Source organism: Chenopodium quinoa, unplaced genomic scaffold (assembly GCF_001683475.1).
Source record: "Chenopodium quinoa cultivar QQ74 unplaced genomic scaffold, ASM168347v1, whole genome shotgun sequence".
In the NCBI taxonomy this organism is placed as follows: Eukaryota; Viridiplantae; Streptophyta; class Magnoliopsida; order Caryophyllales; family Amaranthaceae; genus Chenopodium; species Chenopodium quinoa.
Window position 1 is genome coordinate 2698464 of NW_018743136.1, and position 16148 is coordinate 2714611.

At 38.6% G+C, this 16148-nt stretch overlaps 1 protein-coding gene and 1 long non-coding RNA gene across 2 annotated transcripts; one reads left to right on the forward strand and one right to left on the reverse strand.

Moving 5' to 3' along the window:
* Nucleotides 1-6936: 6936 nt before the first annotated feature.
* LOC110732059 lies at nt 6937-11909 on the forward strand. The gene is made up of 3 exons (XM_021911972.1): nt 6937-7106; nt 11032-11454; nt 11544-11909. The coding sequence occupies exons 1-3, from the start codon at nt 7059-7061 to the stop codon at nt 11721-11723; spliced, it is 651 nt and encodes a 216-aa protein (XP_021767664.1). The 5' UTR covers nt 6937-7058; the 3' UTR covers nt 11724-11909.
* A 1408-nt stretch (nt 11910-13317) lies between these two features.
* Nucleotides 13318-14323, reverse strand: LOC110732022. The gene is made up of 2 exons (XR_002513416.1): nt 13858-14323; nt 13318-13536 (listed from the first exon to the last, which is right to left on the reverse strand). It is a non-coding gene; the product is annotated as an uncharacterized LOC110732022 (long non-coding RNA).
* Between the last annotated feature and the right edge of the window lie 1825 nt (nt 14324-16148).

Sequence of the window (16148 nt, forward strand, 5' to 3'; positions counted from 1 at the left end):
CGACAACTCGCACCACGCCGAAGCTTGATGATGCAGTACTTCAGGGCGTCAACCAGCTTCATGAATCACATCATCTCCGGGCGGTTAGGCTGAGGATAAAACAAAGAAAAGTCAGTAACAAGCGGTGTTAAAAGGATGAATAATGCATCAAAAAAACTTACCGGCTCAAAGACCTCGGGCAGAGACTCCTGCGCCTAACTGTAACCCTCTGGCGCGTCAGCAATATGGTCCTCGGTAATACCAATCGGCCCCGGGTAGCGGACAGACTGAGGCGGAATCTCGATCCTCCCCACAGGGCGAATAATCGTCTGAAAATATGATCGGATAATCAAGTTATTCGACTTTTTAAAACAGAGACTAGTAACAAAGATCCTCAAAAGAAATCATACCTAAGGAAGACGGGGTGGAGGAGCCAGAGAGGGAAGCAAGTCCTGCGCATAATCACCCTCCATGTGCACAAGCTCCTGCCAAAGAAAAGTGTAGCGCTCTCCCCTGTTAATCAACTCCCTAATCAAGCGCGAGTTCAGCATCGACTCCGGTGGAGATGAGGGTACCACCAAAGCGATCGCCGCTATGCTGACGAACGACACGTTCCCCCAAATACCAGAAAAAGCGTCCGGTACCAACTAAAATGGTGCGGTGCGCTGAAAGACGCAAGGCCTCAGGAAGATCAGTCATCCCGGCCCAAGGACGATACTGAACATTAATGGCAACCTGAAAACCATAAAAAGTTGGCATGAAACATCGGAAACAACGTTAGAGGGAAAATAACAGGCAGCAAAACTAATTCTTACGCCAATAGAAGAGGTGCCTCGGCGTAGCAGCCCACGCAGCGCAGGGACAGACTCCACCCGTGACTCTCCTCGATCACGCCCGCTGGCCCCGATAGGGAAATCATGAACCGCTCCACGACGCCGGCGAGGAGCCAAGCCTGGGAAGTACTCGTAGAACCATAGCTGCAAAAAAAAGTAATCTTTGAGCACATGAGTCGAACAAATTAAAGTGAAACAAGAAGAAGGAAATATCATCACCTCTACGACTCTCCACAAACCATAGACAGTGATAGGAGACTCGTCGTTCAGCTGCCGACAGTCATGACGTAGCGATAAGAGAAGGTCGGCGTGTCCGAGGCTGGCCTAGCTATAGGATCCTATCTCATGGATCCTGACCAAAGAAGGGAGGTAGCAAAGGAGTACGCGTGAACTCCTATCAGGAGAAAGAGTCATAGAGATCAAAATCAGAATGAAGATCCGCACTCGCTGCTCAGCCGATGTCTCCTCCATATCGAAGCCACGAGCTAGAACTGAAGCCAGCTCCGATCGCCCGCTCCTAGGACCACCTCGAGACACTGGTCGGGTCCTAATATGCTGAACGATCGGACCTAACAAATCGGCTGCCTCAGCCGATCCCCAAGACATATCAGACATCTGAGCTACGGCCCAGTCAGTGAAGCGCAGCCCGCTAATCATACTGAAGTCCAGAGGGGTCACTGTCATCTCCCCCCAAGCAAAATGAAAAGTGTTGGTAGTATCCCAAAAATACTCCAACATTGCGCAAACGACCGTCGCACCGCAACCCCGGGGGCCGCGAAATCCTACGACTGCCGTATAGAAATCTACTAAACCAGCCGATTCCCATAGGGCGTTCGTAGCAGGATCCCTCGTAATGATCTGGTGAAGTCGAGGAATCAAATCTCCGGCTCCAGAACCGTGGTGGCGAAGCGTGCCGTCGACTATGCCGGAGAGTGGACGATGAGAAACATGGTTTTCACGGTAGAAAACCAACTGGTCTGGGGTCCACAGAGGTGGAACCCACATACCTCTACTCGTAGAAGCCCGAGGCTCGAACTCTAAGGCATCGTCGTCCATACCCTCAGGAATAGTGGGAGTGTCCTCTCGAAAAGCCTGACGTCGGCCGTGGGTGGAAAGATCGCGATCCCGTCGCCTAGGCATGCTATTATAAAAATAAAGATCTAAATGCTTAGCATCATTTCCTAAGACATTTAATTCGAGTTGCATTTTAATAAAAAAATCTAAATGCTTAGCATCATTTCCTAAGTTATTTAGTTGTTTATTGCATTATACGCTTAATTTTTACCTCAAGGCTAAAAATTGGCAAAATTATGGAAGTATTTATAGTATTTAGTTTCTCCATGACAAACTAATACTACAGTTCACCTAGCCGCATGATACTATGTTCTCCATGACGATATAGTACGTACGCGAAATATGTTTCGGAGTTGCACAAAAACAATGAATCAACACATCATCTACCATCAATATTTCACCATTTCAAGTGCAAAGAAGTAACATGAACAATAAGAACATCATTTCACAAAAAGTAGTACCCAAAAATGGTGATTTGCTCAATTCTCCATCAAATCATGCAATTTCACACAAACGCATATACGTACATATACAAGTAAATTCATGGCAAGAATTTCAACATAAAACCTCAAAATCAAAAATCTCCAAATTGATTTTTCAGGGTTTTTCATGAAATTACTCATTTGAAGCAAATTCGAGACAAAAATTAAGAGGAACTTACATAGATCCTTGTAGAGGTTCAAATATGAGGAGTATGGCAAAAATTTGGAGTGAATTTGGTGAAAAATCGAGCAACAAAAGCTCGAAAAAACTCCGGCAACCCAGCAGACCACCGCGACACGGTTTGTCAATGCCGTGACACGGTAAGTGTGTTCCGTGTCACGGTGAACCTGAGAAGAGACGGAGCTCCGGCGACACCGGCAGCAGCTTCAGGCAACAGCAGCACGACAAGCAGCAGTGATTAGCAGCGAGTTGCGGCGAAAAAAAAGGGGAAGCAGAACCGCCGTGACATGGTAATTTATGCCGGCCGACGGTAGAAGCTCCGAGCACCGGTGAGTACGTGCCGAGACACGGAAATCCGAGAAAAAAGATTTTTCTTTGGGTGAAAATCGGACAAGAAAGACGAATGGTGGATGAGCAAAATGGGAGAAAGGGTTGATATTTAAAACCAAAAATAAATAAATCCCGTGCAACGAACCCCGTTCCCACGTAATGGTCATATATTGTGTGGTGCACATGCTTTGATTGGTCAAAGATGCCAGTTGACCGATTTTTCAGCCAACAAATTTCCCGCACCACGGGAATTTGTTCCGCGTGACGGAACCTTCCTGCCGCGTCATGGGAAACTGCTCCGCGTGACGGGGACTCGTGCCATGTCACGGGAATCTTTTTCGTGACACGGTGGCATTGTGCCTGCCCTACACAGTTATCTGCGAATATTCCTGACATTTTGACTAAAATTGCACGATTTTTCGCGTAAATTGGACAGTTATTTTTCGCTGGAATTACGCGGAAAATTCTAACTGATACTTAAAGGGGACTAAAATTACCATTTTACCCCTAGCAAGCATCAAAGTCTATTTTTCGGCATTTTAAACACCTAATATGGTCGGATAATCGATTTGAAGGTGTGAATCATTTGCGGTCCACGTTCGGGGATAATCGAACCATTATATACTTGCAAATTTCAGCAATCGTCGGCTTTCCTCAGGCATGGAAAGCGTTATCGGTGGATTTTTCTTCAAGTATAGAAAACCGCCAAGTCGGCTTTCCTCAGGCATGGAAAGCGTTATCGGTGGATTTTTCTTCAAGTATAGAAAACCGCCAATTCGGCTTTCCTCAAGTATGGAAAGCGTTATCGGTGGATTTTTCTTCAAGTATAGAAAACCGCCAAGTCGGCTTTCCTCAAGTATGGAAAGCTTATGGAAAGCGTTATCGATGGATTTTTCTTCAAGTATAGAAAACCGCCAAGTATTCGGCTTTCCTCAAGCAAGGAAGGCATTATCGGTGGAACTCTTCAAGCATAGAATGACACCAAATTCATACGTCGATTTTCCTCAGGCATGGAAAGTATCATCCGGTAGGTTTCTTCAGTCTTAGAAAGCTACCAAATTCCTCAGTCGACTTTCCTCAGGCATGGAAAGCGTTTCAACATATGTCATCCGGTGGATTCCTTCAAGCATAGGAAGCTGCCAAACTCATTTGTCAATGATACACTGGTGTCAGATACGTATTCTATCCTTTTACCCTTTTTATCTGTAGAATTTACATTTTCTGCAGGTGTCGGCGTATACTGAGTGATTTAGGATCGCAAAACGTCTTAAATCATTCTCCGTCCCTATCGACTACTTTGACTATCGTTTTCGAAACTGACATTTCTACAAACTCAGTCAAAGTGGGGGCTTCTGTAGACACCTAAAAATGTCTCCCCAAAACCAAACCCGATGGTGAACAACCTTTCACCGCCACTATTGGTCGGGTTCGGTATTTAATCCCGAGAGTACTTAAAAAATCGTATTTGATTAAATTCGTATTTTTGAACGGTTCATGGATTAGCCTGGATGTTTGGTAAAAGCATAGTTTCAATTTCAGCCCAAACTTATTTAATTTTAACCCAAACCTTTTTTATTTTATTGATTTGTTATTTATTTTTGGCCTAAACCTTTTATTTATTTTTATTTAATTATTTTCTTATTTTTAGCCGAAATAATAATAAGTCAGAAAAGGCCCGAAATTATTAAGCGACACTTAAGAATGTCGAATGAAATTAGGGTTAAAAATGTATTTAGACGGAAAAGTGGAATGGGAATTCCCGTGCCACGGCAGGTACCCACCGTGTCACGGGAATCTGTCCCGTCTGACGGTGGGATTTCCCGGGACACGGGAAGTCTGCCGTGACACGGGAATTTTCGTGTCTTTTCCGCGTAAACCCTTAACAGGTTTTCTTTCCTGTTTTCTGAAAATTTCCCGCGTCACACCAAAAATGTACCGTGTCACGGGAATGCTTCCCGTCTGACGGTGGGACTTCCCGTGTCACGGTACAGTTTGCCGTATCATGGGATACTTTTTTAGGGTTTTTATCATTTTAGGGTTCCGTGTGCTCCCTCAGCACATTTTCCCTATAAATACCCCCTCATTTCTGATGTACGGGGCATCAATGAACTCTCTAGTTTTACTTTTCTCTCTTCTATGCTTTAGCCTAAACACTAGCCTACTCTTCTCATTTCAAAATTCCTTCTTCAAGTGCTCAAAGGAGTTCATACTTCACTCGTGGTTCTGTCCTTAAGCCAAGGCGTGAAAGATAGAACTGTTTAAGGGTTTGGCCCCAAATCAACTCTACTTTGTTTAATTTAATTTAATTGTTGTTTTATTATTATTTCCTTGAAGTTACTAACTCGTTTATTATTTTGTAGTTGCAAACAAACAGAATCAAAGTAAGAATTATGTTCCTTTTGTTTCTATTATTTTTCTAACGATTTTATATTGTTGGAATTATTGTTAAATTGCTTCCAATATTGATGTTATTCTATTATTTTTATGATCACCATATTGCATGTTAAAGGGAATATGTAATTGAAAATCACGCCTAATAAGATAATTTGGACAACCAGTTTAGGATCCTTTTTAATCTTATTATTAATTGAAGTGGTCACAAATATTTTAGAATAATGTGTGCATTAATATTCAACCAATTTAGTTAAATAATAGTTTGGAGCGAATTGAATATTTTGTTAGTATGCCTTTGAGATTACAGGAATGCTTTTCAATATAAGAATCGAGTAGAGGCCAATACGGGCGAATGTGACTCCATGACTCACTTCGTACCATCATCCCCGATCCTCCTTTCGTGGTTCCGACCATATGGAGTTAGTAATCTCATGGATTATGAATGGGGTGTAACCTTCACGGGTCAATCGTTGTTGCCTATCGTTGTCCCTTTCTCGTGGTTGCCTTTTATGATATGTGAACGGTTTACAAGTTCCTTAAAAACTTGTTGGCGGCTCCCTACTTTCCTTGTCCCTAATCGTGTCCCTTACCATATATGTCAAGTCCCACTTCCTATGAGTGCCAAGCATATTCACAACATGCTTTAACGTAGGCGCACTTCGAACGACGCCTACAAGACCAATAAAAATTTAACACATGGCAAACAACCTAATAAAACCGGTTACCAACTTAAGAAAACTGGTCAAGGATTGTTAGTGGAAGATCCATGTCAAAAGTGGGACTGTTTGTAATTTCAAAAGATGGGAATGTTTATTGAAAATCAACTAAAGGTGGTATTATTAGATTACATTTTTCCTACTCCCTCTGTGTTTTTTTTTTAAGTGTTATAGTTTAACCATGACATAGTTTTAGGCAATTTAATTGACTTAAATAAAATAAGAGATAAGTGGGGTAGTTGGAGTATTAAATAATTGTAAAAGAAAGATAGTTAGGGTAATAGTTTATTGAAAAGTAATGAATGTGAGAGGAGATATATAATAAAGAAAGTATTAGTGGGTTTGGGTGGAGACCATGAGAGGAGAGAGATATAATATTTTAAAGTAGCTTGTTGCCAAAAAAGGAAGTGTAATACTTATTAAAATACGGCCGGATTTGGTAAGTGTAACACTTATTATAACATGGCCGAATTTGGTAAGTGTAAGACTTAAAAAAAACAAAAAAACACAAAACGCGGCGTTTGACAAATGAGATTGGGATTTTGGGGAATATAGGGTGAGAATGGGAATGGGAATTAATAGGTGGGAATTAATGAAATAATCTCAATCCTTTGTTTGGCATATTTTGGAAATAAGATTGAGAAATTTTAAATCCTATGTTTGGTATGTGGGAATAATAGATGGATTAAAAGCAAAATTTACAAGATTGCTCTTATTATCATATTGCATATTAAAACATATGCCACAAAACAGGGGTAGTATTGTCTTTTTAACAATTTAGTGAATTCTCCCTAAAATATTACCTCCTCCCGTCAAGTAATAAAATGTAAGGAATACAACCTAAATATTCCCAAGCTCATTCCGATGTTTTTTTTTTAATTCCCACCAATCAAACATGGGTTTAAAAAGATTAGGATTATTATTCCCATTCCCACCCCCTATTCCCATTTACCAAACACCCCCAAAAGGAGTATCATTTATCACCATTTTTAAAGAAAGAAAAAAAAAAAAAAGAGTGTGATGAACAGACAGGCGCAGTGAGAGAGGAGCACACGGCAACGACGAGAAAATGACGGTGGCGCTGCTGCGTTGCACAGTTTCTCCTCTCACTTTTCAGGTCAGCTTCTAAAAACACCTCCAACTCAACTTTGTTTAATTTTTACTCTATGTGTTTGGCTAAATTGCTCTTCAATTCTAATTGCTGCTTCTACTGTCACGTCTTAGAATTATGGTGGGTATTGGTTGAAATTAAGATATTATCATAATATAGTTGAATTGTTCGCTTGATTATAATTCTAAAATTGTTGGAAAATATTGTGCAATTGGGAGTTTACCGTGTTTAAGATTTTTGTTATTAAGGGTTGGTAAAGTCTCTTGAGATTGACATCCTTATTTAGCTTTTACTTGTAATGTTAAGAATTTTATGGGATAATGTTGTTTTTTTTTTTTTTTTTTTTTTTGAGCGTTTAATGCGGTCAAAGTTTAGTTGTATTAGGAGATTAGAAGCACTTCTATCTTGTTCTAGTGCATGAGTACCAAGAGGTGTTTTTTTTTTGTTCATTTTATCCATTTTGTTTAAATTAGCAAAATTGAGAAAATGAACCTAAGCACTCATGGGTACACACGGCTCTTGGTGTACTCGGGAACAACTGAGAATATGTAGGAAAATAGCTTGTACTAACGGTGTGTTTGGATGGAAGGAAATGAAGGGAAAGGAAGGGAAGGGAAATAGAGAGATGAAATATCTTTCATTTGGATAACAAATGAGGAAAAAAGGTAATTGGAGGGGAGAGAAATGGAGGGATTAAATTGCAAGAAATTTATCCCTCCAACAAGGGAGAGATTTTGAAGGAAAACTCATCATTCTTCCTTCCCCTCCCTTTCTCTCCCCTCCTCTTCTCCTCCCTCCCCTTCTTTTCCATCCCCTTTATTTATCCAAACACAGTGTAAATCTTACTAATTTTTAGACCAGGTAACCTTACTTTAGGTGAAGAGACCATAGCTACGTCTGGAGAGTGGACTGTTACTTATGTAACTAAAGGCTACTTTAGTCTAGATTTATGTGTTGCTGGACCTGATTATTTAAGGGGGTGTTTGGTATTAACATTGTAAATGAAACGGAAAGGATTCCAATAAGTAGGGGAAAGGGTAATGATAAACGTTACCGTTACTATTCGTTTGGTATCTTAGTGGAATGGAAACAAATTGGGTAGATTGTGATTGAGTAAGGAAACATATTTTGTTTCCACTTGTTTGTCGAGAGTAACAAATTGGGTGATTTTGTTACCCCCCGGAAAGAGTATTTGTTACTTTTAACCCATACCAAACAACTGGAAATGAAAACACTTAATTAAATCCGTTTCTTACATCTAAAATTACTATACCAAATGTCTCCTAAAGGATTTTAAAGAACTATTTATTAACTTGCAAATGTCTTTTGGTGGTAGTCAATTTAATTCTACAAATCATTTTCGAATTTAACCCAACAACAATAGTCTCCGAACAATCTAGTTAAAGGGTAATTAGCTTATTACAAAAGGAAATAAATGATCAATGAATTTACCTATCATTTTGGGAGTCAACAACCAGGGGATTTAGAATCGATGGTCTTGAAGTTGAAGATATTGGAGTAGACTGAAGTTGTGTTGTGGTTGTTAACATCCAAACATCCATATTGAATCATTAAGATACTGAAGACTTGTTTATTAGTAACGTGCTTCTTGATTTGTTTGATCTTTGATCTTCACAAGCTTCACTCGTTTGATACCACTTAAGGGTCCTAAATCAGAATTATGGCTTCACTCACCTTAATTCACAATAAATTCACTATGCTGACCAAAGATGTAAATTACTTGCAATATTTTGCTCTTCAGTGTAACAGCAACTTAAAACTCATATATGTACTGGGTGATGAATAGGCAGTGCTGACTTGAGCTTATGAGCATCTGACAAGTACACGTAAGATTAGCAGATGCCTGCCTGATCCTGGCCCTCTTTAAGCTAGGAGCCTAGGAGTCTAGGACCCTGGTGGAAACCAGGCAACAAGATCATGTTGTGGCCAACTCAAATATTTCTTTGTGTAGTGACTTAGCTTTGACCATGCAAGGTCAATTTGCAAGCTAGGATCTGGATCAAAAGCAAATGATGGTCATAATGTCACCAACATTTATCATACCTATGATTAGCACTAAAAATGCAGGAATCTCAAGTAGCTATGCCTGCATAACAAAGATGAATTGGTAATGTAGATGATTATGGGAATACTAATGTGCTCGTTTCATGGAGATATGTAGTGTAGAAACTTTTTCTTACCAAACCACAGGTAGCTTGCTGCCTTAAAGTGATCATTTAATGATATCAATTGGCTAGCTGATTAAGTGTTCAAAATAACCCTTTACTAAAACTCCACATTAAAACCACCCATTACTCTAAGCTTGTATCCACAAAACACCTTCATTTAGGAAGGGATTTAGTAAATGTACCTTAACACTATGTTTATTCAATGGCATATCAAAGATAATACAATGCATTAAATTTTTTGTAAAAGATTAATTCATTTATATATATTCAAGTATTTTAATTGTCTAATGCTACCGCTAGTTAGAAATTCTGGATCCGCTACTCTTCTTCTTCTTCTTCGTTTGCTTGAACACCTTAATCTCATAAGTGGGTCAGCTACATGGACCAACATGAGGACTTCCTAGAAGGTCACCCATCCTAGTACTACTGTCAATCATTGTGGCTCATGTCAAGCGATGTGACAAAGTTTTTCAATAGTTGTACTCGCCTATTGTCACCCTCCTCTTGGATCCACCACTACTTATAATTATTCGTACTTGTATTAATCATGTTGATTTTGAAGATTGACAAGTGAAAATTGGAAACTACTTCTTCTAGTTTCCATATTTTTGCCTACAATAGACAAAAAAACGATAATGAACAAGCCCTTACAATTGAGTTTCAGAAGGGGGCTTTAAGTCTCTCTTCTAATTTCACTTTGAAAATGTTTCACAATTCAATATATTATGTAACCAAAGCTAAATGGCTTATCAAAGATCCTGCAATATTATTCATTGGATCATGGGGCATAGCAATGAAAGATATGGTTGTTTGAGGTTTTGTTATGACTCAGTGAGAGGAGGGGAGGAAGATATGATAATTGGGAATCTTACACAAGTAGCTTGGAATAACGAATTCTTCTCTTCTGCTAGCATCAAAATCCCAACGCCTTGAACTTTCAAAACAACTTATCTCTGATGAGATAGTATGGTCTATATGTGAGTAATGTGACACTATTGTTCTTTAGCCTTGGTTACTACCTGTGGCTTGAATTGTGGCACCTTCATTTCCCCCTATTTTTCCACAGCGTCTATTAGTGGCTTTAATTTCTTTTATTATACTTCGTATTTTTCTTGTAAACATTGGTTCCTACAAGTTCATCTTTTTAGTAGAAAAAACATAAAATGAATCAGGTAATTATAATAAATATTAAACCGACTCCTATTTACTCTGTATTATATGAATACAATTTCCATTCTCATATTTCTAAGTCTAAGACAAGTTCTTGAAAGATTTACTTTTCTGCTACCTTTCTATTTTTTTTCTCTGCTTTATATGGGTTTTGGCCATGTTTGGTAATTGACTTTTTTATGGCTTTTTGGTTAGCTTTTGGGTTTTGGCTTTTTTAGGTGGTCAAACAGCCAAAAAATGTGTTTGGTAATTAGCTTTTTAGTCAGCGAAAAAGCTGGCTTTTTAAGCCAAAATGAAAAAGCTGTTTTGAGTAGCTTTTTTGTTGGCTTTTGGCTTGTTGGCCCACAAATTATCTAATAAACAGCCAACAACCAACAATTAATTTACCAAACACTTTTATAAACAGCCAGCTTAAACAGCCAATTTCAAAAGTCATTATAAAACAGCCAAACATTCCAGCTAGTCAAACAAGCCAAGTGAACCAGCCAACAGCCAACCGCCAACATCCATTTGCCAAACAAGGTCTTTCTCTATTGAGTAAATTTTCATTGCATGTTGCATAATCTTGACAGGTAAAATTATTTAATGCGTCTCCATTTCAACCTCAAACATTTAAATTGACTCGTAATTCCCATTGGAAGAATATCTCTTACAATTATTCAACAAGAAAAGTTGTTGCACAATTTGAGTTACCGGACAAGTCAAAGATGCAAATGAAAGTTGTCAAGGAGCAATTATGGAAATCTCTGCCTGATTCAGTGAAGGAATTTCCATGGAAGAAAGCTGAACACCAAGTACTGCATCGGTTGCTGTTTCTTGGCCTGGAAGCATTTAAATGGTCTTTCATGGCTTGGTTTTTCTTGAGCTTTGTGTCAGATATTGTAGTTACTATATCTAGGAATCAGGAACTAGTGATGCCTTTGGGTCTTTTTGCTGGTTGCTTGCTGTCTGATTTCATGAAAGAAACACTTGAAGAAATGTTTCAACAGCAAGAGGTACTGCACATATGCATTCGTTTTAAATCACTCATTTTTTTGATTTGTGAATGGCAATATCATAATTTTTTTGATGTTCTTTTGTGCAGATGAAAGGAATAAACTTAAAATTTCTGGGGATCGCTTGTGCATTTGTAGTCCTAAAGTTAATCTCTACAAATTTTGCTAGTAGGCCCTGGATCTTCTTTTTACATGTAGCAAATGGCGGCTTGATGCAGATTTTGTGGCTATGGAAAACATTTCGGGGAGAAAATGTAAAAGCTCAATGATAATACCTGGAGACCGAAAATACCTTGTAATGGAGAGAGCTATATGAACATAAGCTTGATATTGTGTATTTCTATTAGTTCCTAAAGGCTTTTCTTCATTTTGTTTTGCCATTGTAAGTGTCTAAGCTTTCCTTCCTTCCAGTGTATTGGTTTAATATGCTCATATTTCTTTTTCATGTCTATCAATCTATCCCTCCATGGCTCCTAATCAATCTCTCTCCTGTACATAGTTTTCCATTGGGTATATTAGTATTAATTGATAGAATCAATAAATTTTCCAGGATTTCCCAGAATAAGAAAAACTTTATAGGTAAGGGTGTGGTGCTTCAAATAGGGATGCAATTGACTTAATTCTTTTTGTGAAATATTTACAAATACTCCAATAAGTTAAGTTTTGAAAAAACTCATTTTTTTTAAGTTAATGAACAAATTTACTCTAAATATTTAGGAAAATTTGCTAATTATTACCGCAAGTTAATACTACTTTGTAAATTACTACCGCAAATTAAAAAAATTGTAAATTACTACCGCAAAATTTTTTAAGATGTTGCGATTGCTACCAAACCCCCATTAAACCCAACTATGACGTCATCATATCACTTTAACCCATGGTTAAAGCCCTTAACCATGACGTCATTATATCCCTAACCCATTTCATTTTTGGGGGGGTTGGTTAAATCCCTTAACCATGGTCAAACACGGGTTAAAGGGATATAATGACGTCATAGTTGGGTTTAATGGGGGTTTGGTAGTAATCGCAATATCTTAAAAAATTTTACGGTAGTAATTTACAAAGTGGTATTAACTTGCGGTAGTAATTAGCAAATTATCCAAATATTTAGTCTACTTAAGTAAAATGAGTTGAACTAGAGTCGGCAGCTATAATTCAACTTTCATCTTTCTTTTATTTATACTTGTATAAATCTTTCTATTATCAATAAGATTAGTGTTTTAAATTTATGGACTTGGTAATTATGTGAACAACTTGATTGAAAAAGTGATTGTCAAACTAAAAATTGTGATTTATCAAAAACATTGTTCTTAGGAAAAATTGAAAAGAATAATCCCATCTTTGCTCGATCTGCTCGAAACGAGCCAACCTTTGAGTATTTCGGGAACAAGCCAACCTTTACCCCCTATTTTCTCAAAACAAGCCCATGACTGGTTTTATAATTTAGTAACTGATTTTAGAAGGTGACTTTCCACGTGTCACCTTCTAATTGGTCCTATTTTTTTAATTTTAAAAATAAAATCAGAACTCCTTCCCTCTTCCCCGACCACTGTAACTAGGGGTGAAAGTTCGGTATTCGGTTTGGATTATACCCCAAACCGAATCCAAACCGAATTATTTCGGTTTCTGATTCTTGGAACCGAATCCAAACCGAATTTGGATTCAATCCAATCCAATCCAAACCGAAATAATTCGGTTTTGAAAAATGGATCCAATCCAAACCGAATTTTTTTGGGCTGTTGATTTGGGCCTTAAAATTGGGCTTTTAATCGGAAGTTTGTTTTGGCCCTTTTGTAGGCCTAAATTGGTGAATTACAATGGTTGGTCTTTAAGCCAAAAATTTGCCAAATTAAGGGAAAATCATAATAAAAAAATTTGTCCAGCCACTAGAATAAAATTACAAACACGATAAAAGTCTTAAAATGGAATAACAGTCTACAATGAGTCTACATGCAGCTAAAACCATAATAACATCAACTAAAATCAATATGGTAGATTGACAGCAGCTAGAATCAACATGGCAGGCAGCAGCTTCTTCATTTCTTCAACATGGCAGCTTCAAACAATCAAGCTCAACGATATCTAACAATAAAAAAAATAAACATGTTACATAATATATATAAATAAATCAAAGGAAATCAATATAATCAAACAAACAAAACATCAATGTCGCCAATTTAAACATTATAGCATATCAATGTCATCATATTAGCAAATTTCGAACAGATCGAACAACAAATTAACGAATTCAAACAGAACAGAACTATTGAATGAAAACTTGAAAAGAGAAGTGGGAAATGAGTACACATCTAAGAAGAAGAAAAGCAGGAAAAGATAAGTGAAATTAACAGAACGAAAGTGAAATTAATAAGAAGAAGAGAAGCAAAAAAGGAGAATTCTTACCCTTGAGTGACTGAGTGAGAGGAGATAGTGAGGGAACGCGAACACGAGCGGCGCCGCGGCGGTGAACTGGTGGTAATTTTAGGGAGCACAAAACCACGAACACAAGCGGCGGTGAGAAACGAGATCTGCGGGAGCACGAAGCCACGAACACAAGCGAACTGATGGTGATAGACGTTGACCGGATATGTGGTGAGCGGACTGAGGAAGGTGGTGGTCGGAGCTACTGAGGTGGTGAGGGAGAAAATGGGGAAATTTTGGAGGATTAGGGTTTGGTGAGGAATGTGCCGCAGAAGAGGGGAAAAAAAGACTGGGATAAGAGAGGAGTATTTTAGGGCTTTAGTATATATATGTAGGGTAGGAGAAATGGGCTGGGATATTTGGGCTTCATAAATTTCGGTTTGGATTTTCGGTTTTCGGTTTTTGGAAGCCCAAAACCGAATCCAAACCGAAATATTTCGGTTTTGATTTTTTTTAAACCGATCCAAACCGAAAACCGAAAAAAACCGATCCGAATTGCTATTTCGGTTCGGTTTGGATCGGTTTTCGGTTTTTATCCAAATTACTTTCACCCCTAACTGTAACCACACCCTTCTCCGCCGGAGAAGCCCATTCCCCTTATAGGAACAAGCTCCTATCACCCCCTTCCCCACCCAATGGCAGCTACCACTCCCTTCCTCGTCGAAAATCAGCCGCTACCACCCCCTTCCATGAGTTCTTCTCGTACTCCAAGGTGGGTTTAATTGGGACTTTCGCGGGGTAATGTGGAGTGGGTTTCGGTCCAATTGGGTCAGAATGGGTGGGGTTTTGGTCCGACGCAGCGGGTTTCAGGGATGGGATTTCGATGGAGTGGTGGTTAGGTGAGAGAAGGTTGGATTTCAGTTAGGTGGGGATAGGGTTCGATTAAAGGGGACGTGGTCTGTGGGGGTCAGTAGTAGGGCCATGGGCGGTGGAGATTTGGTCTGATGCAGCGTATTTAGGGGTTGGCTGGTGTTTCGCGCAGTTGAGTGGTGGTGAGGTGAAAAGTGGTGGTTCGATTAAGGGAGGCTTTGTGGTAGGGGTTAGTGGTGGGCTGGGGTGGTGGTGATCAGATGTAAACTAGGGTGGTGGTGAGCAGAGGTAAGCTGTGATAGGTGGTGGGAGTGACTGTTATGGAGGGGTAGTGGTGGTGATGAGGTGGCTGTTATGGAAGATTGGAGGAGTAATGGTGGTGAAAGTTAGAGGAGAGAGATTAAGGAGAAAATATTAAGAAAAAAAAAATTAACCTGCTTAAGAATTTGCAAGTCAAAAACCCATTTTAAGAAAATAGAGGTGAAAGGTGGGCTTGTTCCCATAATACTCAAAGATTGGCTCGTTTTGAGCAGATTGGGCAAAGGTGGGATTATTTTTTTCAATTTTTCCTTGTTCTTATGTCAAATTTGATTTCTTTGTTTTTAAACAAAACATTTACTTATGTTTGGATTATTTATGTTATTCAACTAATATTATTGGGTATGCGTTAACACATTCAGCGTCACATATAGAGATAAATGCCTGTCTTAAAGATCTGAAATGAGGAACACCGAACACGTGATTGTTGCTGCCTGTACTATATTTTCCGACTCCATAAATTTTGTTCGCATGTTGAGATATGAATGTGACACATATATCACATTATCACTCTCAAGTGCATGGTAAATTAGATTTAATAGATTAGCAAGTCCTTTACATGTGTGGTATCCACGAGGTTGATACAAACAGAACAGATAGGGTGCATGCCGATGGTATATTATAGCTTAACGTCTTTCAAAAATGTTTTTTTGTTTTTGTTTGATTACACATCAAAAATTTTAGAAGTGTTTTATTATTGATATTCATATGTTGACACACACATCGCCCATAATATATGGGAAAGAAAATGATATGCTAGAGTGTTAGACACTCCCATATGGGGGCCCACTAGACACTAGTCACTCGATGAAGACTTCTCAATAAGTCAGCCATTTGGTTGGCTCATAATCTTAATTCAAAAACAATAACTTATCCCACCATTGAATCTGGAAAATAAATATCCTTCCTAAACCTAAATTTTTCTATGGCAAATATACCACAACATATTTGATTTTCAAAGTTCCCTTCACAAAAGGAAGATCATTTCGTTAAATATTTACCCCCTTTGCAACCATCAAAATGAATAAGTTACTCTTTTCTTAACTACATAGAACCAAAGAATTCTAAAATAGTATAATGTTCCATTAGCAAAAAAAAAAAAAAAAAAAAAAAACTCATTTTGTATTTAATTGAAACATTACTGC

What these genes read in the sequence shown, in the direction of transcription:
- LOC110732059 (XM_021911972.1), top strand. Translation starts at nt 7,059, where the DNA reads ATGACGGTGGCGCTGCTGCGTTGCACAGTTTCTCCTCTCACTTTTCAG. An exon ending in TTTCTCCTCTCACTTTTCAG is followed by an intron (nt 7,107 to 11,031) that starts GTCAGCTTCTAA and finishes TAATCTTGACAG; the next exon opens with GTAAAATTATTTAATGCGTC. An exon ending in AAATGTTTCAACAGCAAGAG is followed by an intron (nt 11,455 to 11,543) that starts GTACTGCACATA and finishes TCTTTTGTGCAG; the next exon opens with ATGAAAGGAATAAACTTAAA.